General features: G+C 52.6%; 2 protein-coding genes across 4 annotated transcripts; one reads left to right on the forward strand and one right to left on the reverse strand.

Annotated features, from left to right (window-relative positions):
• Positions 1–265: 265 nt before the first annotated feature.
• CAMK2N2 (calcium/calmodulin dependent protein kinase II inhibitor 2) lies at positions 266–2,647 on the reverse strand. The gene is made up of 2 exons (XM_081086390.1): positions 2,198–2,647; positions 266–1,305 (listed from the first exon to the last, which is right to left on the reverse strand). Exons 1-2 carry the CDS (start codon positions 2,364–2,366, stop codon positions 1,235–1,237), a joined length of 240 nt encoding a protein of 79 aa, XP_080942516.1. The 5' UTR covers positions 2,367–2,647; the 3' UTR covers positions 266–1,234.
• Positions 1,893–27,277, forward strand: ECE2 (endothelin converting enzyme 2). 3 transcript variants are annotated; one of them, XM_081086365.1, is made up of 19 exons: positions 1,893–1,910; positions 14,347–14,433; positions 14,806–14,941; positions 15,146–15,361; positions 15,815–15,939; positions 16,055–16,201; positions 16,354–16,419; positions 19,356–19,544; positions 20,243–20,385; positions 20,788–20,902; positions 22,155–22,265; positions 23,641–23,739; positions 23,840–23,917; positions 24,473–24,576; positions 24,767–24,877; positions 24,994–25,061; positions 25,224–25,414; positions 25,543–25,638; positions 26,323–27,277. In XM_081086365.1, the coding sequence occupies exons 2-19, from the start codon at positions 14,347–14,349 to the stop codon at positions 26,497–26,499; spliced, it is 2,259 nt and encodes a 752-aa protein (XP_080942491.1). In that variant the 5' UTR covers positions 1,893–1,910; the 3' UTR covers positions 26,500–27,277. The 3 variants fall into 3 exon arrangements, with proteins under 3 accessions (XP_080942491.1, XP_080942490.1, XP_080942489.1); XM_081086364.1 differs by lacking the exon at positions 1,893–1,910 and adding an exon at positions 13,388–13,587; XM_081086363.1 differs by lacking the exon at positions 1,893–1,910 and adding an exon at positions 13,921–14,099.

The following is a 27,277-nucleotide window of genomic DNA, read 5'->3' on the forward strand; positions in this document are numbered from 1 at the left end:
AAACTTTTTGACTCGAGGGCCACAATGGGTTCTTAAACGGGAATCAGAAGGAGCTGCGGCCGTGTTTCCCGACGTTGCCATGTTAACACTGCTACTGGTGAAGGAGCGGAGGGGAGAGCAAGAGAACCCTCCGCTCTTTCGGCTCCGCGGGCCGGATAGAACAGCCGAACGGCCGGATCTGGCCCGCGGGCCGTAGTTTGCCCACGGCTGGACTAGAGCCATTTTTGCCTGACCCCTGAGCAAACCGAAGCAATAGGCACACACACACAGGGAGGTCTGTGTTTATTCACACACTCCTGGTACAGTGAGGATGGAGGAACATTTACAAAGGACACCCCTGGGTGAGGACATCTCTAGGGCCACAGGTGTCATCCAAGGGTGCAGATCAGTCCCCATTTGGGTTCCCAGGGGCAGGGCGCAGGGGTCCAAGGTAAAATCAGACCTGGGCCCTTGGAAGGTGATACCTGGAGGGGAGGGGTCTGCCAGAGAGCCGCCTGGGGTCGGGCCTGGGCAGACTGGCCACATGTTGGTTACCATGTTGGGGGCTTGTCCATGCCCACCCTCAGCACTCGTCCTATCTGCCAGGCGCAGAAGAGCAAGGACGAGACCGAGGGGGGAGGGCACTAATCATGAGGGGAGCCAGTAAACAAAGAGTCGGATATAAAAATACAAATGTGCTGAGGAAGTCCCTTAGAAAGAGGCCGAGGCTGGGGTCACGCCAGACAGGGGTGAGGGTGAGGAGCGGCCTGGAGGGCTGGGCTCAGGTGGGTGGGAAGCTCATGCAAATACGCAGCCAAACATCCCTGGCCGCGCGCGCGGTCCGACCCGGCTGGCAGCCAGTCTGCAGACCAAACCGGCCGGAGAGGGGCGGGGCTGGGGAGCCGTGCGGGAGGGGGCGGGCCGGGGGCTGAGGGCCGCGGGGCTCGGTACGTTCTGGTGTGCGGGATGGGGCTGCGGCCCGCGGTTCTAAAGTGCATGAGCGCGGCGGTGGGCTCCGGGCGGGTCCACGCCGCTGCTGTTGCTGCTGCCGCCGCCGCCGCCGTGGTGCTGAAGCGGACAGCTCCGGAGTGCCCGGCGGCGGCGGCGGCGACTCCGACCCGGCGGCGGCGCGGCCCTGCAGCCCCCGCCCGCGGGCGCCTGGGCCGGGGCGGGGGTCGCCGGCAGCTGCATCGCCTGCCCGCGCTCCCGGCCGCTGCGAGGCTGGGCCCGGAGCCCGCCGCCCGAGCCGGCGCGTCTACACTCCGGACGGCGGCTTCTCCCCCATCCCCTTCAGCACGTCGTCTATCCGGTCATCCTCGATCACCACTGCACGGGGAGAAAGCGCGTCAGCCGCGCGGCCTGGGGGCGGCGGCCAGGATGGGCCCGCGTCCTCGAGCCCCGCGCAGAAACGGCCCGCAGCCCAGCAACGCCCCTCGACCCCCAAGCCACAGGGGCCTCCCCGCCCGAACTCTCCTGCCGACCCAACCCCCGGCCGAGCCTCGCTCCACAGACCCCTCCTCTCCGCGTGGAGGAACGCCCCCTCGTTATAAGGCTTCAGCCCCTCCACCTCGCAGTCTACACCCTCCCGCCCTGAGCTCTCCTCCAACCCGGCTGATAGAAACCTTCCTGCTCAGGGGACCCGCTCGCCAACCCTCACTGCAACTGAACCCCCGCCTCCAACGGAACCTCCAGCCAGCCCCAGCCTCTCCCCAACCTAACCCTCCCGCCCCTTGAGCCCCTCTTCCGATCCTGGCACCAAACAAAGCCCCCTCCCCATGCAAAGAACCAGGATGTCCGATTTCCTGCCCCCCCGCCCCCGCCCTGCTCTCCAGTCGGACGTCCCTCCACATCCGAAGGTTCTTCCGTAGCATCCACCGACTCAGCGTTTGGTCCTGAAGAAGCGGCCCGTCTCCCCACGTTCCCACTTCCAGGTAACCCCAAAAGCCCCGGCCGGTGCCTCCCCCTCGCCCGGGTGCCAGGGCTCTACTTCCAGAGGTGTTGAGCATCGAATCCGGGGCACTGCGCTCCCGGGAGAGGGGGAGAGGGGGACGGCACTGCAACGGGGACCCCCCCCCCCCCTCTCGCATCCCAGCCTGCGAGCGGCTGGCTGCGCTGGTCTGCGGCAAGAGCTGCGGGAGGCTGGCGGGGAACCGCCGCCGGGAGGCGCCCGGCGGAGGGTTTCTGGGTCAGGCGGCGACTCCGGGCCCCGGCCGCGTACCTCTCTTGGCTCGGCCGATCTGGCCCAGCTTCGGGGGTCGCTTGGCTTGGTTGCCCGCAAAGAAGGAGTTGGTGTCCTGGAGGCGGCAGCTGAAGGAGAGGTCGGAGCCCTCGGGGTCGGCGCCGAAGCGGCCCATCTTGTCCTCACTGTAGGGCAGGATCTCGGACATGGCGGGCGCGGAGTGGGCGCGGGACTGCGGCGGGGCGCGGGCGGCGGGCGAGCTGCCGGACCGGCCCTAGCTCAGCGGGGGAGCCGGCGGAAGGATGAAGTCATGCAGCATCCGGGGCTGCGGAGCCTAGCGGGGCCTCCTCCCCCGCGCCTCCGCCTCCCGGGCCGCTGGGCAGGCGGCGGCGGCGGCGGTGGCGGGGACCGGGCGGGGGCGGTGCGCGGGGGCGGGGATGGCGGCGGCGGCGGCGACGGGAGCGGAATGACGATGAGCGCCCGACTGCCGCAGAGCGCGGCGGGCTGGGCGCGGTGGAGGCGGGGCGGGCACCGGCCAGCGGAGAGGGGCGGGGCGGGGGCGGGAGGGCCGGAGAGCGCGGGACTCTCCGGGGAGAGGGCGGGGCGGAAGCGGCTGTGGGCGGGTCTTGCACGAGGCGGGAGTGGCGGCTGGGCGAAGGATTCCGGCCAACGGGCGCAGCACCGGCCCGGGAGCGGGGAGCGGGGGAGGGGTGTGGCGGGAGGTCTGGCAGGGAGGCTGAGAGCCGAGCCAGGGGGACTGGCAATTGGCGGGCTGGCCTTGGATTTGGGGCGGGACACCCGAACGCGGCGTGGGGAGAGTCGGCTGCGGGGCGCGGTGTGCGGGACTTGGCGAGCCCGCAGGACTGGGAGACGGCTCCGAGCGGTGGGTGGCGTCCTCGCCGTCGGCGGGCTTGTATTGGCCTGCTCTTCGGGTTTTAAACTGTGCACCTGCATCTGTGTTTCTCTGACTGCCCCCCTGTGTCTGTCTCTGCCTGTCTGCATGGCAGTCCAGAAAGTGTCTGCCGGTGTCTGCCTCCGTGACCTCTTTGTGTGACGGTCTCCGTCTGTGTCGGCCTTCAATGCCTTTGCCCTTCTGCATCTGTCTCCGTGCTTGGCCCCTGTACCCATGGACCGCTGTGTCTCCATCTCCCGAGTCTCAGCGTGTCTCGGTCTCGCCTGGGAGAAGTCTCGGTAACGCTAACGGGGCCGACACCGAGCACCAGGGCCGACGCCCGCCCCCAGCCCGAACGCTGGCGCCTGAACTCGGGTTCAAAGCGTCCGCCGCGCCCTGCGGTTTCCCGGCCCGGGTGCCCGCGCTGCGCCTGCCTTGCGAGAAGAATGAATGGTGGTGTCGCGAAGGGCACCCTGGCGCCAGGTGACGCAGGGAAGCCCGGAGCGCCCGAGGACGCGCTGCGCTTCTGCGTGCGTCCACAAGTGGGGGGGGGGGGGGCGGGGCAGAGGGCGCCCCCTGCCCTTGTTGAAGTGCCTCACGTGACAGTTCTCGCCGAACCAACGGGAGCACTCCTCTCACCTTCCACCCCCAGCTGGCCGTCCACTGCGGCGTCACCTGCTTGCTTGCGCTCTGGGGCTATGTCTAAATCCTTGGCCTTGAAGGAGAGGGGTGATGACAGCGCTGATGAGGGTAATAATCACTTCCTATGTTCAGGGCACGATTGAGGCGGAGGGGGTCTCCACTGTCAGTGAAGCGTGTCCCCCCCTCTCCCCCTCCGCCACCTCCCACCAAATTACGCAGCCAGTAAGGCTGCCAAGTACTGAGTGTCCTTCCTCCAACAACGCACCAAGCGTTAGTCCCTGGAACACAGAAGCGAATGCAATGGTGGCGGCCCCAGGGACCGGGACTGGGGGGGGGCGGGGGGTTGAGGCGGGGTGGGGGGAGCCGGGCGGCGGGCAGAAAGAGAGGGAAGAGGAAGGGTTGCCGGAGGATGCCTCTGTGCAAGCCTCACTCAGAGCCCCAGATCTGGAGCCCATCCCTATCAAGTCCTCCCCTGCAGTGTGCTAGTCTGAGATAAGGCGGAAGCTGGAGGTGGAGGTGGAGGCCCAGCTGGAGAGAGAGCCTGGAGACCTGGAGGGGTAATAGAGGCTGGAGCTCAGGAACACCAAGGAGAGAGGCCAGAAATTTCACCCCCACTGGAGGTCGTCCAGCAACGGGTTCCAATCCTGGTTCTGCCACTTTCTCCATGAACTTGAATGGAAGGCCCCATCATTCTAGATTTTAAAAAACTAAATCAGCCCTGGCCGGCTTGGCTCAGTGGATAGAGCGTCAGCCTGCGGACTGAAGGGTCCCAGGTTCGATTCTGGCTAAGGGCACATGCCTGGGTTGCGGGCTCGTTCCCCAGTGTAGGGGTGTAGGAGGAAGCTGATCGATAATTCTCTCTCATCATTGACGTTTCTGTCTCTCTTTCCTTCTCCCTTCCTCTCTGAAGTCAATAAAGAAATATATTTTAAAAAAAAATAAACAAAAAACTAATTCATGCCCAGCCAGTGTGGTTCAGTGGTTGAGCATCAACCCATGAACCAGGAGGTCATGGTTTAATTCCCTGTCAGGGCATATGCCTGGGTTGTGGGCTCGATCCCCAGTGTGGGGGTGTAGGAGGAAGCTGATCGATAATTCTCTCATCATTGATATTTCTATCTCTCTCTCCCTCTCCTTCTCTCTCTGAAATAACATATACTTTTTAAAGGTAATTCATTTGTACTTGTAACATTTTACAAGTACAAATTCCATATTTTAGAAAAATATGGAAAATCACACATATTTTCTGTATATAGGGGTGGGCAAAAGTAGGTTTACAGTTGTGAGTACAGGAAAGTTTATTTTTCTTTTTTTAAAATATATTTTTATTGATTTCAGAGAGAAAAGAGAGGAAGAGAGAGACAGAAACATCAACAATGAGAGAGAATCATTGATTGGCTGCCTCCTGCACATCCCACACTGAGGATGGAGCCTGCAACCTGGGCATGTGCCCTGACCGGGAATCGAACTGTGACCTCCTGGTTCATAGGTCAACAACCAACCACTGAGCCACACCAGCTGGGCAGTTCATTCTTTTACTGTTTATTCATTATTATATATTTGACTTACAACTGTAAACCTACTTTTGCCCACCCCTGTACATATGTCCTTCCAATCCTTGCCAACGCATTTGAATAATATGCATACATCTCTGCACCTCCATTTCCTAGTTCAAAGCATAGAGATGATAGAACCTATATTAAGGAACGTTTTGGAGGTGAGATTGTCCTGAGGTGAAGTGGGTTGTCTCAAGAGGTAATGAGCTGCCCCTCACCCAAACTGCTAAAGAGGACATAAGGTTTCTTACCAAGGATGAGATGAGGACACTGGGTGGGGAATTGAAACAATTCTCTTTTCTTCCCCCAGAAGGAGGGAGATGGAGGAATGACAATTTAACTTGGAATTCATTTCGTTAGCTGCTTCTTAAATAATCTTATTCCTGCCCTTGCTGTGCATGCTGGATCATGATTAAAGCAAAAAACCTAAGTGCAAAATTGTAAAGATATAGCAATATATAAGCTTCCATTATGTGTTAAAAATGTGTGTGGGGGGAGGACTTTTTAAAATTGTGATTCCCTATTTAAAATTCTGATGTTCTACACCCCTGCCTATGAGACAAAAAATCATTTTCACAGCTAACAGGGAAAAAAAATTGTGTGGCATTTTGTGACCATCTATTGGATTTCTCAATTGAAAGCCCCTCAAAACCCAGTGGACTCAATCCATATGTTCTAAACAGAATAATATATCTTTTGACATTTGAGTATAAATGGAACTTTTATTCAAGTGGAAACTGTAGGCCTGTGCAGTAGGTTGAATAGGACCCCCCTAAAATTCATGTTCAGATGGAACCTCAGAATGTGACCTTATTTGGAAACAGGGTCTTTGCTGATGTAATTACTTAAATTAACACATTGCGTACCGCATAGAAATCTCTAAGACATACGCCAGGGACTGGACGTTTTGGGGCAAACTACAGATCATAATGCACTTTAGGTGTTGTTTTTCAATAATTATAACATTTTTATTTACAAAAACAATTAAATAATTAAAGTTCCTAGTACTTTTTTAACGTATGGTACTGCGTAAAACATTTTCCTCTGTGAAGAGGGACCAAACAAAATTTACATAAGTATCTAGATTCGCTCCTTTTTCCATGGGCGGCACAAACTCTGCAGGCTCTCATAGGAAATGTTTTCTTTCCACTCGCTGGAATACACGTAGGTTCATGCTGCTTCATATCACCTGACAACCTTTTGGGTGGATCTTTACGAGATGCTCTCCTTGCACCCGCAAGGGAAGGGCTGGACAGATTTGTCTCTGGTTCCGGAGAACCTTCATTATTGTCATCCGTTATCCAGTCTCTCGCCACCGATAGCAGAAACTGTTTATACTTCATTTTTGCTTGTGGATTGAGGACGTTGTGCACTCTAAATTAACTGAAAAGTCCACAGTTCATAAGGTACAGCACTACTTTGTTGTCCATTTCATCGTTTTCCTTTGAATGGAACAACACGAAAGGAATTGATCCTCACGGTCAACGCCTTTCATGTGGGCATTGTATTCCTTGATGCAGGTAGGTTTTACAATATTCTCTCACGTTTTTCTATTTTTTTTTTCCTGTTGTCGAGACAGAAGTGTCATGGATCGTTGATATCATTCGGACAACCCGCTTGTCTTTCCATGCTAGGAGAAGAATATCACCTTTTCTGGAAAATATTATGTCACCTTTCTTCATTCTTGATGTTTTCATTTCAAATTTGGCGGTAAACCTCTACTCTCCCTAATAGTCCCACAGACTCTAGTTTTGTTCTGTAGCAGCAATTCAGCAGTACATGTAGCATTGTAATAATTATCCTGGTAAATATGGTGCCATATGCCAAGATAGGGTCCAAGGACTGAAAGAACAGTTTCTTGCAATTTCCTTCCTTCAGCAGTGTATATCTCCATATTGCAGATATAGCCGGTGTCACTCTCGCACACCATCCGAACAAGTAAACCGTATTTTGTTATTTTTGCTGGGTTGTACGTGTGAAATTTTAAACGTCCTCTCCATGGAATCATTCCCTCGTCCAAAGACAACTGTTGCTTTGGTTTATATATTGTTCGAAATTTATGCAGGAAATAATCCAACACAGGTTGGATCTTGAAAAGTCTCCCCGATGCCCTGACTGGTTTGGCTCAGTGGATAGAGCATCGGCCTGCAGACTGAAGGGTCCCAGGTTCAATTCCAGCCAAGGGCATGTACCTTGGTTGCGGGCACATCCCCAGTGGGGAGTGTGCAAGAGGCAGCTGATCGATGTTTCTTACTCATCGATGTTTCTAATTCTTTATCCCTCTCTCTTCCTCTCTGTAAAAAATCAATAAAATATATTAAAAAAAAAAAAAGAAAAGTCTCCCCGAGCGACTGTTCATTTTGGCGTTATCATTGAAATGCCAGAATGTCCATATTTGCTCAAATCTATGGCGACTCATTGTCTGTGGAAATATAGGGGTACATATCAAAGGATCTGTTGACCAATAGTCTTTCAAGCTATCTTTTCTTGTTTGACCCATCAGAATAATTAGGCCAAGGAGTTTCTTGATGTCCTTCTGTGTAACCGGAGACCACTTTAGTGTTCTAGATGGTGTTTTGCGTTTCATTGCGGTTTGATCGTGATAGTTGGACAGGTCTTTGCACAACATCTCAAACAATTCATCACCAAAAAAGAGATTGGTCACAGAGGGTACAGAGTCACACTGAGACGGAAATGTAGTGACCCCAGCATGACCTTCAAACATTTGTAAGCCTGGTGGTGTGTCAATTTCAGACCAACAATTACCAGTAGCTGCGTCAGTGTCGGAATCACTTGAAAGCACCGCCACCTTGCGCTTCCTTACAGGTCTAATAATTTCACTGTCAGTAGAATCAGTAGAATCGTCTCCGGAATCGTCAAAACAGTCATCCGTATCTTTGATTTCACTAGGAATATCTGATAAATTATCGTTAAATACTTCCGGAAGTGTATCAGTTTCGTTGGTTTCCTTCCTTTTTCTGAGAGAGGGCATTTCTAAAAACACCAGGAACTTGAAGACGAAGACTATTGGAATGACCAAAATACAATGGAACTGCAATGCTTTATGGGTTCGTGCAATTATATAGTTTTTCGTAGATTGACCTGCACGGTTTCCACCAATGAGATCGCTTCATTCAATGTGGACTGTGCCGCGCCAGCTCGGCCAACGGTGTCTCTGAGTGGGGTGGTGAAAGAATTAAGGAAAGACAGACAAGAGAATAATAACTGGGTCTCGGTGGGACGCTGCTCCCTGAAGAGGAGACAGTGCCAGTGCCCACAAGCCATGTCTTTATTTTATAGCAGATGCCACCAGGCAAAGTAGGGGCGTGATCACGTTGTTTACAGCATTCTCATGCATCTCAACCCTACTCAACTACATGCACCTAAACTCTATCACAAGGCACGGACCATAGGTTCACGCTTACAACCACAGCCGTTGCTATGATTGTGCTGGGAGGGCCCTGCCCTCCAGCTGGGACTTGCACGTGGCAGTGAGAGGACCCTGTCCTTTCATTAGTCCGAGGCTTGAACCTGGCCAAAACACCGTAACCGCGCCCCACAGTGGACAAGACAGTGTGTTGGCATCTAAGGTCCATAACAGATGGGGCGCGAAACACGAGAAAACTCGTGAGCGGTCCTTAATAGATGGGGAGCGAAACATGAGAAAACTCGTGAGCGGTACGCAATGTGTTAAGAGGAGGTCATACTGGATTTGAGGGGGCCCTAAATTCAATCACTGGTATCTTTATAAGAAGAGGACAGATGCACAAAGACACATACACACAGGGAAGAAACCAAGGAACGCCAAGGATTGCTGGGAGCCACTAGAAGATGGAAGAAGCGAGGAAGGATTCTGCCTGCAGACTTCCAAAGGAATATGGCCCTGTCAATACCTTGATTTTGGACTTCTCACCTCCAGAACTGTGAGAATAAGTTTCTGTTGTTTTAAGTCACTCAGTTTGTGGGACTTCGTTACAGCTGAACCTAGGAAAGCAAATACAACCCGTTACAAATATTTTGGGGCAATCTTACATCTCTCATGACCATGTTCCACTTTCCTTAAACTCTGTCCACTCAAAGGAAGCCCACCTCATGAGGGTATTTCTGGGACTCCTTCTATTTGGCAGAGGCTAATAAATCACAAAAAAGGAGACATATATGAGTGGATTGACATGGTAAGATATCCAAGGTCTGTCAAAGTGCCACTAACAAGTGTAGAGTATGATTTTATATATGTGAAAAAAGTACATACATATACATATGCATATATACCCATATACATACATAGTGTGTGTTTAGGTATATAAATGCATATAAAAGGAAAATCTGGAAGGATACACACCAAACTGCTAAGCAGGGTTACCTCTGAGGATGGAACTGGGATCCCAGCAGAATGAATTTCATCTTTTATGTTTCTGGAGTATATTACATTTGCAATCAAAAAGTTTTAATGATTTTTTATTTATTTTTTTTAAAATATATTTTATTGATTTTTTACAGAGAGGAAGGGAGAGAGATAGAGAGTGAGAAACATCGATCAGCTGCCTCCTGCACATCTCCTACTGGGGATATGCCCGCAACCCAGGTGCATGCCCTTGACCAGAATCGAACCTGGGACCTTTCAGTCCGCAGGCCGACGCTCTATCCACTGAGCCAAACCGGTTTCGGCGATTTTTTTAAAAAAAATGTTTAGAACCAATGATATAGTCCATTTACCAAGCATCACACTCTGGCCCCAGAAAAATCAGGTGACTTAGAAAGGAGAGTAATAGGAGCACAGTTTAGATTAAATTGAGGATCTGTCTTCTACCTGTTGTGTAACTTTGGGTATGTTATTAAGTTTCCCTGTATCTTAGGCTCTTTGTCTGTAAAACAGGGACTGTGATACTGATAGAATCTATAGAGTGGGTCATTCTGATGATTAAATAAGTTAAATAAGTTAACATAAAGTGCTTAGGTAAGTGCCAGACAATAGAACTGTTAGCTATTATTATACAGAAAATCATAAAGAAGTGAAAAGTAATCTCATCATTAGATATATTCATATAAACTCTTAGATGTTGAATTTTCCCTCCATTTTTTTTTTGTTATCATAGACAGTGCTGTGATGAACAAATGTAGGGGAAAAAATGGCCCATATATTTTGTAGCTCCTCCAATCAAGAAGTAGTATCTATTTCTCCAACCCTGAATCTGGGCTTAACCTTCTGGCTTGCTTTGCCCAATAGGGACATTAGCAAATGTATTGCAAGCGAAGACTTAGAAAAGGTTCATGTACTGGGCCTTACCCTATTTTCTGGTGCTGGGAATGTTGAGCTACCATATGAAGAAACATGGGCTAGCTTACTGGAGGAGAGACCACACAGAGACAAAGCCCAGTCATCCCAGCTGGAACCCAAACATGTAAATGAGGCCATTCAGCTAGACCACTCAGCTCCTGCTGAACTGACCCAGACCTGAAGAGGACCCAGTCAACCCCGCTGAACAGATAACTAATAAATGTTTGCTATTTTAATCCACAAAGTTTGGGTAGGTTTGTTATGTAGCAAAAACTAGTATCATCCTAAAGAGGCAGCCATTATTAGCAGTTTGGTGTGTATCCTTCCAGATCTTTCTCCTGTGAATAATGATTAGTTCCTGGAACAATTTCCTAGAATTAGACTTCCTGGGGCAAATACTGTGTACACTTATATCTATTCATTTATATTTGCCAAAAACATCAATTTGTAAGCCACCAGCAATATATGAAAGTGACATATGCCCTGGCTGGTTTGGCTCAGTGGATAGAGCATTGGCCTGGGGACTGAAGGGTCCCGGGTTCTATTCCAGTCAAGGGCACATGCCCAGGTTGTAGGCTTGATCCCAGTAGGGGGCATGCAGGAGGCGGCCAATCAATGATTCTCTCTCATCAATGTTGTTTCTATCTCTCTCTCCCTCACCCTTCCTCTCTGAAATCAATAAAAATATCTTTAAAAAAAAAAAAAAAGAAAGTGACATATTCCTCACCTTTGTCAACACTGAACATGGATGTTTCTTATCTTCATGACTACTTTATCCTTGTAAATGTAACACATAACCCATTGTTCATTCCCTCTCAATTTATAATCAATGTAGAGAAAAGATTACTCCTGTAGGAAAGAAGAACAGAAAAGGGAGAGAATAATAGAACGAGAAAATAAAGCAGGGTCAAAGATTATAAACACAGAGGAAAGAAAGTAGAATTGTAGAATCAAGCAACCTCCAAGCTTCTTATAAATAGGATACTTAACATGTAGTCAGGAATAATTATGAGCCTAATAAATGACTTGGGTCATGAGAGAGGCATGGAAAGGAACTGTCCATTTAGGCCAAGCCTAGTGAAACTGAGAACACTACAAAAGTAGGTACAGGGTCTTTCATACGTGGCTGCATTTCTCAGAGCAACTCTCTGAGATACGGATGACTGTTCCCATTTTACAGGTGAAGAAAATGAAGGGTCAGAGCTTTCAAGTAACTTGGTAAAGATCATACAGCTGATAAAGAATTGAACCCAGATTTGAGTCCACGTCTGTCTACCTTGAAAATAGATGTGTGTCCCCTAACTCTTCCAGAGAGGATATGGCAGAAGACAAGCAACTACTTAGGAGGAAGTATATCCTTGAGCCAGACCCTTGGGTTTGAATCCCAGCTCTGCTACTAACTGTGTGCCTCAGTTCTCTTCACCTGCAAAGTGGCTGCATAAGTGCCATGAGGATAAACGAGTACATAGGCGTAAAGCACCCAGAACACTAGCCGGCACATAGTAAAGTGCTGTATAAACTTGCTATTTCCAGTATGGCACTGCAGCAGCCGTGCGACTCTTTCTTATGAGCCTGTTGCCAGGAAGTCCTTACATAGCAGCTTTGCTTACACTCACATGGCCACGTCTTGGTGGAATTTCCCGTGGGGCAAGACCAACCCGGCTGCCATGTTTCTCTTCATCCAGGCTTGGGGGGAGAGGGAGAAGAAGTAAGTGCTGTGGTGCCACACTGTCATCAGAAAGAACATGAGCAACTCCAGGCACTTGTCCAAGTGGCCACCCCAAGTCCTTGCTGCTGCTGACCCCAGGATTCTGGAGGTGAAAGCTCCTTGCTCAGGGAACCAGACTAACCTAGAACCCACCTGCCTTCTCTACTATCTGGAAAACACAACAGGCTTTCTCCAGCCTTTTCAATTTTCATTCCTACCGATAGGATTTTATTACTACAGCAGCAACACGAACAGCAGGTAACACAATGGGTGCTAGGATGTGTCAGACACTGTCCCAAGCATTTCACAAGTATTGTTTCATTTGGCTCTCACAACAATCCTTTGGAAAAAGGTACTATTCTTATTTCAATGTTATAAGTGAAGAAATTCAGCCTGAATCCAGAACCTTTCATCTTAACTACGACACCGTACTGCCTCCTGTTTGAGAACATGGAGTTATGGGGTGGAAAGTGCCAAAGAGAACAACCCAGCATTTCTCAGCCTGATTCATTCGGCACCACCTTTTCTCAGCCACAGGCGCATTCCGTGCGAGAACCATTTGCAGCAAGATGTTTGAGATTATGGATGTGCCACTTCTCAGGTCAGATTTATGTCCTGTGTTGGGGAGGAGGGTGGAGGATGACGCGCGCGCACACACGCACACACGCACGCACACACACACACACACTGTGGTAAAAGAAAATACGAGGCACTCGGCAGGGTAGCAGACTGCAACACCTCCAGGCCTGATTAAGGAACGACAATAAGGCAGGCAGATGGCAGATACATAGATGCCACACTATTGCCTTTCAGTTACGTAGCCCTTGGGTTGTGTGTGTTTTTTCTCTCTCTCTTCTTGTAAATCTCCCAAATAAAATGGTTTGCTTTCCTCCAGTTAGAAGTGTGAACACATCTTTAAATATCTGTGGATGGCTGTTTTACCCCTGCCAATTTGTCACCATCTGTAACCCTCTGTGCGATGATCTGATGACAGCAGTTATGTTGGAGAGTAAGAGTGCAGTCTCAGGGCAACATGCAGGAGCCGAGTGAGCGTGTGGGCCCTGTGGGTGTTGTATGGGTGTGTGGCGTGTGCTGGGCCGGGAGCCCTGAGCATGTACACACTGTGTGTGAGTGGGCAGTGTGTACCTCCGGTGAGCATCCTGTGTGTGTACGGCTGTGTATGGGGCTGGGTGCTCGCCTGCGTCCTTGGGATTCATGTGCTCTCTGAGCACATCATGCGGACACGCTGTATGTGGGTCATCGCCTGCGTGCTGCGCTGTGTGTGCGGGCTGAAGAGCGGCTGTGCGCCCTGCCGGGGGAAGGTGTTCCTCAGTGGAGTATAATTTCTCAAAGGTGTTTAAAGGGGATGGGGAGGGCCTGCAATCTGGGTAATTGGGCCAAGAAATAGCGGCAGAGTTTGGGCCTGGGTCAAAGGAAGGTAAATGACGGGCGGCTGGTGAAAGGATGCTGCGGGGATGGGGACGGCTGACCCTTCGGAGGCGCGGGTTCCCTGCGGTTCAGGAGGGCGGCTGCTCCCGCCTCGGCGGCAGGTTCCCCAGCTCAGCGGGGCGGCCGCGGTCGGTCCCGGAGCGAGGTCTGGGCGGGCGCTCTTCCCCTCCCCCACGTCCCCGTCCCCAGGCGCAGCGCCGCGGGAGGCGGGGGGAGCCCCCCACCCCCGGCAGGCGGGGGTGGCGGCGGCCAAGTGAAGGGCTGTGGCAGCGGCTACGATGGCGCGCGGCGGTGGGGCCTGGCCGGGGTCCGAGGCCGCGGCCTGGGCGAGGGCCAGCGGCCGGGAGCCCTAAGGTGCCGCCTGCCCGGACTCCACCATGAACATCGCGCTGCAGGAGCTGGGCGGCGGCGGTAATGTGAGTGGGGCTCCGGGCTCCAGGGTGGAGTTGCCCCCCCCCACAGTGGCGCGAGGGGGGCTGACCGACAGGCTCGGGCTGCGGGGCAGGGGTCGGAGGGGCCCAGGCCACAGGTCCCGGGAGGGGAAGGGGCCTCGCTGCAGGCGGGAGACGCCCGGCCTGGTGAGAGGCGCTGGGGCTGGGCCGTGGCCGGTGGCTGAACAGCCCCATCCGCCTGACCTGGGTGGGCGCCCCGACTGTCGGGCAGATGGTGGAGTACCGACGGGCCACGCTGCGGGAAGACGACGCACCCGAGACCCCCGTGGAGGGCGGAGCCTCCCTGGACGCTGTGGAGGTGAGCCAGGGGTTCTCCCTTCCTCACCGCCCCCGCCCTGGCAGGAAGCCTGGCATACCCAGCGGCTTCTGGCTGCCCGGGAGGGTCCCCTGCACCTGCCCCCACCCACCTCCGCTCTGACTCTGGCCTCTGCGCTAGGACTATGGCGAGGCGATGCTAAGCCATGACGTTGCACAAAACAGGCTCAAGACTCAGTTAGTTCAGCCTGCCTCATTGCCTCCGTGCCCAGAGGTCACCCCAGTGGCATCTTTACGCCATGGCTCTGAAAACTGCCTGTGCCTTCACCCCCGCCCCCCCAGGACTTCTGTGATCTCAGATCCCCCACCCCCACCCCCACCTGCAGCTGGCTAGCTGTGTCACCCTGTTCCCCAGGTGGGATTCCAGAAGAGGACAAGACACCTCCTAGGCTTGCACACCCAGCTGGAGCTGGTCTTGGCAGCAGTCTCTCTGCTGCTGGCTGCACTGCTTCTGGGCTGCGTTGTGGCCCTGGGGGTCCAGTACCACAGAGGTAGGTGGGCTCACACCGGCCCCCAGCACTCCCAGCTGTGGGGACTCTGGAGCTGACGGGCCTCTAAGATATCCTCTGGGTGGGCCACCTTCCCTGGCTTGTCTCCCTCCTCCCAACCTTCCTGCTGTCACGGCCCCTCTCAAAGCATTTGCCTTTCTCAGACCGACTGACAGCCCCCTATCCTGGCCATGTTCCCGGCCACAGACCCTTCCCACAGCACCTGCCTCACAGAGGCCTGCATTCGAGTGGCTGGGAAAATCCTGGAGACCCTTGACCGCGGGGTGAGCCCCTGTGAGGACTTTTACCAGTTCTCCTGCGGAGGCTGGATTCGGAGGAACCCCCTGCCTGATGGGCGTTCTCGCTGGAACACGTTCAATAGCCTCTGGGACCAGAACCAAGCCATCCTGAAGCACCTGCTGGGTGAGTGCGCCTGTCCGGGGCCTGTGCCAAGTACCTGCTTCGTGCCCAGCGTAAGGCTTGGCACTCCGTAGGTACTTAATAAATGTCCACAAATGAAGAAATGTCTGGGAACACTCCTGGGGTAAGGGATGCAGAGAGCAGGGGACTCCTGAAAGGTGGAGATGGGTTTCAGGGGGCAGACCTCTGAGTAAATGGAGGAACTCCTCTCTGCATTCTGTCTGGAGGGCTGCTGAGCTGTGGTAGGCACCAGGGAGCCTGTATTGCTCAGAGATCTTGGATGGTCTTCATGGACAGGGGAGAGGAAGCCACACTTGGCTGTTTCACCCAGTCTTCCTGGGTTTGCATTAGGAGGAAAGCCCCATGATCAGAGGCAAAAGAGGGACAAAGTAAGGGCCCGGGAACCTGCTCAGCAGTCAGCATAGCTGCCACCTGGACCTTTATTCTACTCCACAGAAAACACCACCTTCAATTCCAGCAGCGAAGCTGAGCGGAAGACACAGCGCTTCTACCTATCCTGCCTGCAGGTGGAGCGCATCGAGGAGCTGGGAGCCCAGCCGCTGCGAGACCTCATTGAAAAAGTACAGCCCCTGGGTGGGCTGTGGGCAGGGAGAGGACAGGACTTGGAAGAGGGTGTGGCCCCCTGGAAGCTTTGGAGGCCCCTGTGTCATAGGTTCCACGATGGTCTCTACTCAGATTGGTGGTTGGAATGTTACGGGGCCCTGGGACCAAGACAACTTCATGGAGGTGCTGAAGGCAGTAGCAGGGACCTACAGGGCCTCTCCCTTTTTCACCGTCTACATCAGCGCTGACTCTAAGAGTTCCAACAGCAATGTTATACAGGTACACGGCTGGGGAAAGGTGGGGGAGGACTTATGGACCATTTGCTGAGGCCAGACTCTCCTCCCTTCTGATCAGCAGGCTGGGAACGCCCGCCTGCACAAGAGTCCAGGTTTAGGTGGGGGTGGGCTTACTCCTTTACCTTGCTATTGCAGGTGGACCAGTCTGGGCTCTTTCTACCTTCTCGAGATTACTACCTAAACAGGACCGCCAATGAGAAAGTAAGGAACATCCTCAGATTCCCCATCCCTGCCCCCTGTTGAGCTGGGCTGATCTCTGTTTACTTTTCCCAAGGTCAGGGTGGAGAACTAAGATGAGCCTGTCCTATCACCTAGTGAGATGACTACCCTTCCTTCCTCCTTTTCCCCTTCATTCTTCCTTCCCTTCCCTTCCCTTCTTCCTCCTTTCCTTTCCTTTCCTTTCCTTTCCTTTCCTTTCCTTTCCTTTCCTTTCCTTTCCTTTCCTTTCCTTTCCTTTCCTTTCCTTTCCTTTCCTTTCCTTCCTTCCTTCCTTCCTTCCTTCCTTCCTCTTCTTCTTCTTCCAGGAAAACATTTTATAGGCACCTACCATGTGCCTGTGCAGTGGGGGAATTCTGAGATGTACCTTTCAGAGTTACAAGAAACTTTCAGTGTAGATGGGATCATGGACCTAGATATCTGAGAGTAAGACTCCAAGAGGGTTTTGGGGACTCAGGAGAGACTTGGGTAGCCAGAGAATGTTTCCTAATAAGATTACATTTGAGCCCCACCACCGTGGCTTGGTGGTTGAGCATAGACCTATGAACCAGGAGGTCATGGATTGATTCCCAGTCAGTCGGGGCACATGCCCGGGTTGCGGGCTGGATCCCATCATTGATGTTTCTCTCTCTCCCTCTTTGAAATCAATAAAAACATTTAAAAAAAAAAAAAGAGCTTCAAAAAATTTTTAAAAAATTACATTTGAGCCAGGCCCTGTAGAATATCTAGGGGTGAGTGATATTATGCTGGGTAAAAAGAACAGTTTAAACAAAAGTGTTGAAGAAGGAAAGGCTATGGTGTACTTGGACCACGGGAAGGGGTCCAGTTTGGCAAAATGAAAGCTCAAGCAGATGAGAGGCTGGGAAGATGGACAGGGTCTAGTTCTGGAAGGGACCTGCAATGGCACCCTAAGGAGTTCTTGTATAGGCCTCGGACCAGTGCATGCTCCAGGGCAGGGAGGGAGTGACCCACTGAGCAGTGCTCTGGGAAGCCAGTTTGGCTGGGGTGTGAAAAGTAGATGCAGGAGAGGGAGCTTGAAGATCAGTTAAGAGTTGCTGCAGTACTTCAGGCTCTGAGTCCGTAAGGATCCAAATGGGGGAAGAGGCAGAGGGACTGTTAGGAAGGGAAGGATGCAGGAGACATAAGTCCCAATTGTGAATTGTTGGTGACTGGATGTTAGAAGAGAGGAGTGGGAGGAGGAAGAGATGAAGCAAGTTAAGGCTACCAACCAGAATGATGGCGGAATGGTGGGGTCCTTAGAAAGTCAAGGGTGCCTGGAGGAGAACCAGCTTAGGGCACATTGGGTCAGAGGAAACAATGTGATGTCACAGGAAAAGGGCAGACGCTGAACTCAGACCTTGAGTCCAGTCCCAGCCCTGCGGCTTGGTGCAGGTTGATCCAGCTCCCGGAGACTTCATCTGCAAAATGGGATCATAGCACCGACCTCATATGGTATTTTCGGGGGGGCGGGGCAAGCTTATGCTCCTGCATGTGGCAGACACTCAGGGAGTGGGAGCTGCTGATGTTAGACGTGTGAGCGTGAGGGACCTGGCACCATCTGTATGGAGAGGTCAGCAGGCAGCTGTAAAAGCTGGGTGCATTCCTGGAGAGAGGATGAGGCTGGAGGGAGCTGTGGGCTTGAGGGGCATCTCCTTGGAAACCTAGACAAAGGCTCTAGGAGAGAGGAGAGAAAGGGGGAGAACAGGAAAAGGAGAAAAGGAAAGCCTTTCTCAAGGACAGTGGGAGAAGAAGAGCCAGAAGAGGAGGCTGCTATGGAGTAGGACAGCCAGGAGAGCCATTTATCCTTCTTTCATTCATTCTCAAACACTTACTGAGCATTCCTCAACCAGACCTCTTCTAGGCCTGTGGTGAACACGACATTGCCACTGCCCTCCAAGTGGGGGAGAAGACATGAAATAGCTGGGTACGTCCTGTTTACAGTTGCCAGGACTGTTACAGAGAAGCATGGCATTCTGAGAGTGAGTGTAACAGGCAGCCAGCCTAGTCCTAGGGTCAGGGTAGACTGCAGGGAAGAGAGAGTGTTCTAGGCAAAGGGAATGGCTAGCTTATGTCCAGGCTCTGAGGTGGGAAGGAACATGGTCCATTGACAGACTAGAGAGGGGAGCAGGAAGGGAGAGGGGTCCGAGTCCTTCTGGACAGCTATATAGATTCATATATTACATGAACATTGTGGGTCAAGTTTAGCATTTATCCCCAAAGAAATAGAGACTCAAGTGCAGGGAGTGGTGTGAACAGATGTGTGGTTTTGACATCATCGGAGTCAGAGGAAGAGAGAATTTGGAGAATGCAGGAGAGAACCACGTGGTCCAAGACTTGGGAAAGGGCGGGAGAAAGGCTCTTACCGTGTTGCCGGTAGTCATGGGTAGGGAGTCTCCTATGCCAGCATCTCAGGGAAGCTGCAGTGCAAAAGGTTCAGAGAGGATAAAAACTTAGCAGTAAAGCAAGGTTTAGCAAAGTATCAAAAGTCAGTCTCAAGATGAAGGTAAGGAGGTAGAGAGAGGAAGGGGTAAGTCAGTGGGCAGGGTAGGGGTCAAGATCACTGGTTGAACTAACCATCCCCCTGAGGAGCTGGGTTGACTGAGATTGATACTCACACCTCTGCCTCTGACACCAGCAGTGAGGAAAAGGAGAGGTGGGGACCATGAGAAAAGCTGAAGTTTAGAGAAAGGGATTCTAAAACTTTTCAGTAGAAGGGAAGAGAAGATGGCCTTTGGTGATTAAGGGAGCTCCGGGTGAGAGTGAAGAGTGGTCCCTGGGAGGGGGACCACAGGGAGTTAGTGCTAAACAGTGCTGAGGGGCAGCGGAAGGAATGGTAAGCAGAGGTGGCGGCCAGAACAGACTCCCTCAGCCTTGGGCAGGACCTGTTGCTGGGCTGTAAGGATGACTCGGGGTTTTGACAGGTGCTTACTGCCTACCTGGACTACATGGAAGAGCTGGGGATGCTGCTGGGTGGACAGCCAGCCTCCACACGGGAGCAGATGCGGAAGGTGCTGGAGCTGGAGATACAACTGGCCAACATCACGGTGCCCCAGGACCAGCGCCGGGACGAGGAGAAGATCTATCGCAAGATGAGCATCGCAGAGCTGCAGGTGGGGCCAGTGGGGAACAGGGACAACTGGGAGGTGCCAGCCCCTGGCGCAGACCTCTCAGCTTCTCTTCAGGCCATCTTCCTGAGGCAGCCGATCCTTTTTTCACTTCCTTGCCTTTCTGAGCTTCCCAGCTGCATAGTTGCTATCCTGGAAAGAAAAGTGGTGACCACTGTAGGCCATCTTTCACTGGGCCATCCCTTGGTCCCTTTCTTGTTGCCTGGGCATGCATAGAGAGATCAAGTTAAAAACCTGTAACAACTTGTACAAGATATCCACGAAACAACCAGAAAGTGTGTGGAAGCATCTCCTAGGGGGCCCTCACTGTGCCAGGCATCAACCCTTCAGTTGTTGGATTATGGAGAAGTTGGGTCAGGGGGTTCTAGAGGAAAGGTCACCTATGTAGGGATGCTGGTGGTATCAGAGGAATGGTGTTTTCAACTGTTATGAAAATCTGTGAATATCTGTGCCCCAGCTAAATATCACACGTGGTGGTTTTCCTTGAATAAGTGACTGGGCTCCGAGATTGAGGGGCGCTCAGGCCTGGAAAAGGGTTTATTGAAGGAAGGGGCCACAAAGCAATTAATAGCTGTTACCTTGGTAATGGGAGGGACTCCCAGGCTCCAACATATCAGTGGGTGAAGGGTCTGCTGGGAGCCAGGTGAGCAAGCAGGGAGGCTTGAGATATATTTTGCTCCCAGGCCCTGGCACCCTCCATGGACTGGCTGGAATTCCTGTCTTTCTTGCTGTCACCGCTGGAGCTGAGCGACTCTGAGCCTGTGGTGGTGTATGGGACGGATTATTTGCAACAGGTGTCAGAGCTCATCAACCACACGGAGCCAAGGTATGGGGGATGGGGCTCAGGGCTCCGTGCAGGTCCTGGGCAGGAACAGCATAGGGAAGTGGCATACCAGACACAGAAGGATTTGACAAGGCCCTGGACATTCCAGCCAGCAAAAAACAATGTCTGTGATCTACTCCCCTCAGCCAGGGCTTCAGGGGGTCTACATGTGATCTGTATCCCTGCTCCAACCTGACTTCTTCAGGCAGGTGTATGGTCCCAGGCAGAGAGAGAGAGAGAGAGAGAGAGAGAGAGAGAGAGAGAGAGAGAGAGAGATTGATTGATTGATTCTGGGACAGCTCCCACCTACGCCTCTCAGCCAGCTGCCTGCACATCTGTGGAGCTGGTTTGGGGTAGAAATGGTAACCCACCTGCCTTTTTCTTATGTTTTGGTCTGGACGCCAGCACCCTGAACAATTACCTGATCTGGAACCTGGTGCAGAAGACAACCTCGAGCCTGGACCGCCGTTTTGAGTCTGCACAAGAGAAGCTGCTGCAGACCCTCTATGGCACCAAAAAGGTGGGCTCTCGTCTCTGCTCCCACATTCCTGCCCGGCCTCACCGAGGCTTCACGCTTACTGTGTCAGGCACCAGTTGCCTCATGGTGTGTTAGGGAGCACAGGATTAGGAGTCAAGCGGGCCAGGGTTACAACCCCAACTCCTCCATCTTTTTAGCCAATGGGCCTTGGTCATGTCACCTAGCCTCTCTGAATCCCCATTCCCAGGTCTGTAAAGCAGGAGTATGTGCAGGGAGGATATATGCCGTTCTTGGTTTCTAGGCGCCCTGGTCAGTGGGGAAAGTGGACATGTACAAGTATTTAAGGGTGATAAGAGCTTGCATTGAATAAAAGACCTTCTTCATGTTATAGGACAGAGGTGGGGACAGCACATTATACCTGGGGGGATAGGTGGCATCAGGAAAGGCTACTCCGAAGAGGTGACATTTGAAGAGTGAGTTCTCCAAGCAAACAAGAGAGAAGGGCAGTCCAGGCAGAAGGAACAGGATGTGAAAATTCCCAGAGGCCAGAGGGAGCATGGTGGGTTTGCATGTGTTCTGGTGTGAGCTTGAGGACAGGGCAGCCGAGGCTGAGGGTCGGGAGATGGGCCTGGGGCCATCCGTGACGGGACCCGAAGGATGTGTTAAGAAGTCTGGCATTGTTGTTTTTTTTTCAGGGATGGGGAACCATGGGATGGTTTTAAGGAGAAGAGAAACGCAGTTAGATTTATGTATTAGATCATCTTTCTGGCAGCCAAATGGAAGATGGAGGAGAGTGGCCGAGGAGAGGGGAGGAGAATGGAATTAGAGTTTCCAGTTAGGAGAACACTGCAATCTTCAGGCAAGAGATGAGAGTGTTGTGCAGGGCAGTGGCAAAAGGGTGGTCGGGAGAGATGATTAGGGAGTGGTTTGTAGAAACTGGTGATAAATTGAATGTAGGGGTAAGGAGAGGGGGGAAGCTGGTGACTTCCAGGTTTCTGGCGTGGGGGACTGAGATGTGGAGCTGAGCAAAGAAACCTCTGGACCCAATGGGCCTCTTAGGAATTTAAGAGGAGGAGAGCACCAGGAACAGAGTGGGTAGCACACACGTTTCTCCCGAGGTTTCTCTGACGGGGTTGGCACACCTTGTGATAGTGCTCCTCGTTGTCCATGGAGTCCAAGGAGAGATGGCACCCAAACCCAGGCCTCTATTGTCTCGAGCTGAGAGGGGCTGGCCCCAGAGATAGCGTGGAGGACAGAGCCCTCTCTGGGAGGCCTGGCTCTTTGTCCCTTGCAGTCCTGCATACCAAGGTGGCAGACCTGCATCTCCAACACAGACGATGCCCTTGGCTTCGCTCTGGGCTCCCTCTTTGTGAAGGCCACATTTGACCGGCAAAGCAAGGAAATTGTGAGTTTTCAAGTTTCCTCCAACTCTACCCCTTGTTTTAGTTAAAATTCACTGTTCATATTTGTGAGTACATATAGGAAAAAATGGAAGGAAATTGGGATTATGGGATTATGATGGGTTCCTTTTGTCCTTTAAAGTTCTCTGCATTTCCCAAATTTCCTATAATGAGTTTATGTTACCTGTTTCATAAGAAAAAACAATATTTACTTATTTTTCTCACCTGAGGATGTTTTTCATTGATTCGAGAGAGGAAGGGAGAGGGAGCAAGAGAAACATCAATGTGACAGAGAAACATCGACCGGTTGCCTCATGTAGGCGCCCCAACTGGGGATCAAACCTGCAACCTGGGTGTACCCTGACCAGAAATCGAACTCTCGACCCTTCGGTTCAAAGAATGAGGGTCTAACCACTGAACCACCGACCAGGGCTTTATTTATTTTTTTATTAAGAGATGATAATGTGCCGAGACCGGTTTGGCTCAGTGGATGGAGCATCGGCCTGCGGACTGAAGGGTCCCAGGTTCGATTCCAGTCAAGGGCATGTACCTGGGTTGCGGGCACATCCCCAGTGGGGAGTGTGCAGGAGGCAGCTGATCGATGTTTCTCTCTCATCGATGTTTCTAACTCTCTATCCCTCTCCCTTCCTCTCTGTAAAAAATCAATAAAAATATATTTTTTTTTTAAAAAAAAGAGATGATAATGAATGTGCTGAAAGTATTATCTACAAGAATGTTTATGGCAGTGTTGTTGATAATAAGAGGGAATAAAAACAGCTTAAATGTCTAATCATAGGAGAATGGAAAAATAAACTGTGGTTAAGATGGACTATGAGGCAGCTTTAAAACTGATGATATATTTTTAAGTGAAAAAGAAGTTGCAAAATATATATATATATATATATATATATATATATACACACACACACACACATATATATTGTACAATATAATTCCATTATATATATATGGAAAGACACTATAAGTAAATAATCAAATGTTAAATGAAGTTGACTCTGAGTGAGGGATTATAAGTGGTTTATTTTCTTCTTCAATTCTTCTCAGTTTTCTAAATTTCCTGCTATCAATGCTTTCCCTTTGTAATCAGATAAAAATCAATGCGCTACATTAAATTTAATATTAATTCAATTGAATTTTCAGTTAAAATTTTTGATTAATTAGAACAAAAGACACCCGCAATCCCAGCACCTTCACAAAGCATGTTTCCTTCTCATCCTCCCCAGATGCTCAGCCTTAGTTCAGGGATTTGGGCACTCCCACATGCTCCCCTGGAAGGACAGGGATGGGACACCAGGTGGACGGGGGAGAAAGGACTCATTAATGCGAGTGGGGGCCAGACTTGTGTCCCTTCCCTCCCAGGCAGAGGGGATGATTAGCGAGATCCGAGATGCCTTTGAGGAGAGCCTGGGACAGCTGGTTTGGATGGATGAGAAGACCCGCCAGGCAGCCAAAGAGAAAGTAAGCTGTGGCCAGGGTTGGGGCGCCATCTTGAGGTGGGGATGGAGGATACAGTTTTATGGGAGACTGGGGAAGGAAACCCGTCACCTGGTCTCTTCAGGCAGATGCCATCTATGATATGATCGGCTTCCCGGACTTCATCCTGGAGCCTAAAGAGCTGGATGATGTTTATGATGGGGTGAGTACCTCTGCTCATCAGTTTTGAACTTCAGCCCCATGGAGGGGCACTATTCCCTGGGCTCAATAGGAGCTCAAGCACTAGGAGGGAAAGAGGTGCTGGTTAGTTCCTTTCAGAGGCAATGCAGGCAACCTACATTGCTCAGGTGCCGGCTCTGCTAGGCTGCAGGCCACACATTAGTAGAAGGCAGTGTGAACCAGCAGGGATTTGCAGTCAAACCTGACTCAAATCCTGTTTCTAGCTCTATCTGTGTAACCGTGGACAAGTTAGATAACCTCTCTCTCTCTGAGCCTCAGTTTCTTCATCTGTAAAATGGGGGTCCTATAAGTACCTATCTTGTAGGGTTCTTGTGAGAACAAAAGAAGGGAGTATGTGGGGGAAAAAAAGCAGCAATGTTCATAAGTGCTCTTCAAGTATTGGTGTTTATTACTTACTAGATACTTTATGTTTGAAGGAACTGAGGCTCAGAGAGGTGCTAATTAGTAGCCAAGCTGGAACTTTTATCTGCTCCAACATGTTCTCTTGCTTGCTTTCTCCTTCCCACCATTCCGGTAGTATGAAGTCTCTGAAGATTCCTTCTTCCAGAACATGTTGAATTTGTACAACTTCACTGCCAAAGTGATGGCTGACCAGCTCCGAAAGCCTCCCGGCCGGGAACAGTGAGAATGGAGGGCGGTAGACAGTTGGGGCAGCAAGAGAAGCAGGGGAGGTTTCCAGGGCTTGGGGGGATGGGCAAGACTGATCCAAACCAGTGACACAAGGTCTTTGCTGGAGGTAGGTCAAGGCTGCTGGGCTGGGAGGAGCATCGGGAGAGTCAGGAGACGAAGCCTCTCCCTTTCCCGCCCCCAGGTGGAGCATGACCCCCCAGACAGTGAATGCCTACTACCTTCCAACCAAGAATGAAATTGTCTTCCCTGCTGGCATCCTCCAGGCCCCCTTCTACGCCCGCAACCACCCCAAGTGTGTCTGAGGCAGGAGGGGCTGGGTGTTGGAGCCTGGGCCTGGGTGGGCAGGGCTGGAGGTGGGATCCAGAAATGCCCCTACCGTCTCCTCACTCAGCATTCCTCACCTGCCAGGGCCCTGAACTTTGGTGGCATCGGTGTGGTGATGGGCCACGAGTTGACACATGCCTTTGATGACCAAGGTAGAGGCCCATGGAGTTGTTCCCTTCAGCCTACAATTCCCAGTGGCTCCTGCAAGGCCTTGAGATGTTGGGAGCAGGTCGAACAAACCCTGGAGGGGGGAGCTCCTGACCCCAAGGGTTGAGCTCTGGTCCCGGTGGGGTGCAAAGGTTCATTCTCCTCAGGGCGTGAGTATGACAAGGAAGGGAACCTGCGGCCATGGTGGCAGAATGAGTCGCTGGCAGCCTTCCAGAATCACACGGCCTGCATGGAGGAGCAGTACAGCCAGTACCGGGTCAATGGGGAGAAGCTCAACGGCCGCCAGACACTGGGGGAGAACATTGCTGACAATGGAGGGCTTAAGGCTGCCTACAATGTGAGTGCCTGGCTGTCCCTCCAGTGGCTGAGGCCCACCCTGTGGGGGGGAGGAAGTGGAGGGCGGAGAGCGGGTTGGAGGGGGTGGGTAGTCCCTGGTGGACTTACGGCTCCTGTGTCCAACCCTAGGCTTACAAGGCGTGGCTGAGAAAGCATGGGGAGGAGCAGCAGCTGCCAGCGGTGGGGCTCACCAACCACCAGCTCTTCTTTGTGGGATTTGCCCAGGTATTGCCCTCCTGGGAGGCCTGGGGTCTGCCCCTCTCCCGCTTCTTCCTGGGTGTGTCTTTAGAAGTCTGGGACATGTGGGAAGTGGGGCCAAAGTTGTGGGGGTGGAAGGTGGTCTGGGGAGGCCTCTTGGCTGGGGCACACCCAAGCCTGTGAGGAAGCCTGGGGAGAGAGGATTCTTCAGGAGGCTTTTGCAGATCTCAGAGGGCAGGGCCGGGCCTGCTTGAGGGGGCGGGGTGGGCAGCAGGGCTGATCTCACGGTGTACTGGGAGGTGGCAGTGGAGGAGGAAACTAAAGCTCGGGTACAGAGTGGCTCCTCCAGGGCTACCCAGGAATAAAGTAGGTGGCAGAGTGCGACTCAGGCAGGGTGTCCTCGAGGCACTTGGCGCGACAGCAGGCAGCCTCTGGGGGTGGGCTTCTTCCCCTCAGATGCAGCAGCCCCATTTCCAGGACAGCTTTGAAGGGCCTTCAAGGAATTGGGGAGAGAGGGTGCATCCCCTCCCTTACTGCTGATAGCCAGGGGTTGGAGCTGATGGTGGCTGAGCCCCGCCTGTGTTCCTGAGGCCTCCTGAGCTGAGGGGCGGTGCAGTGGTGGTGTGTGTCCCTGGATGGCTCTCTGCAGCCCAGTCCGTGACCTTGCCCACATTAGACACCGTATGTCCCCGTGTCTGTCCTGGCCCGCAGGTGTGGTGCTCGGTCCGCACACCCGAGAGCTCTCACGAGGGGCTGGTGACCGACCCCCACAGCCCTGCCCGCTTCCGTGTGCTGGGCACTCTCTCCAACTCCCGTGACTTCCTGCGGCACTTCGGCTGCCCTGTCGGCTCCCCCATGAACCCAGGGCAGCTGTGTGAAGTGTGGTAGACCTGGGTCCGGGGAGAAGTGGCCAGCTGTTGCTAGGGCCTGGGGCAGCTCGCCCAGCAAGGCTGTTTGCTCTGGAGTTTGGAGAAGGCACATGCCAGCTGGACTGGGTCTAGCCCCTCCACACCACAGGTGACATAGGTCCCAGTCCCTGCTCAGCCACCACATTGTGCCTCTGCTTTGGGGGTGCCCCTGCCTCTAGCAGAGCCCCCACCACTCACTGTGACATCCTTCCATGTCACCTTGCCTGAAGGAGGCCTGGGTGGGGGGTGGGGGGCACCAGCTCCCCCAGGATGGAGCCGGCCTTTCTAGCCCCAAGCTCACCTAGCTAGATGGCCATGGGGCCTGCTATGCTTCTTCTGGAGGCTCACACAATGCTCACTTGGGGGTGGACTTAGCTCCTTTAGCACCCCCCTCAGGGGCCGCCCTCCACCTCACGCTCCTCATACTGCTGCTCCCCACACTGCTGCCAACCCTCACTGACAGACCAACTGTGCTTGGCTCTTAGTGGAAGCCCGAGGGCCTCTGCAAGCCTCCCTGCTGCCTCCTGGTTTCCCCGGGCTCAGAGTGGAAGTGTGTATGTGTAGGGGATGCTAGTTCCTGTGTCTTGGGGCACAACTCTTAGGGGAGGGCTGAGTCTTCCCCGACCAAGCCGGAAAGCAGATAGAACAGGGAGAGGGAAGGACAGAGTTTATTTTTACAGGGAAGAGGGTGGGGAGGGTGTGGTCTTGGCCCTGTAGGACCCTGTGCCAATAAATAGACACGCATCAGTCAGCCTGTC

Source organism: Myotis nattereri (genome assembly GCF_964212035.1).
Source record: "Myotis nattereri genome assembly, chromosome: 3".
NCBI lineage: Eukaryota > Metazoa > Chordata > Mammalia > Chiroptera > Vespertilionidae > Myotis > Myotis nattereri.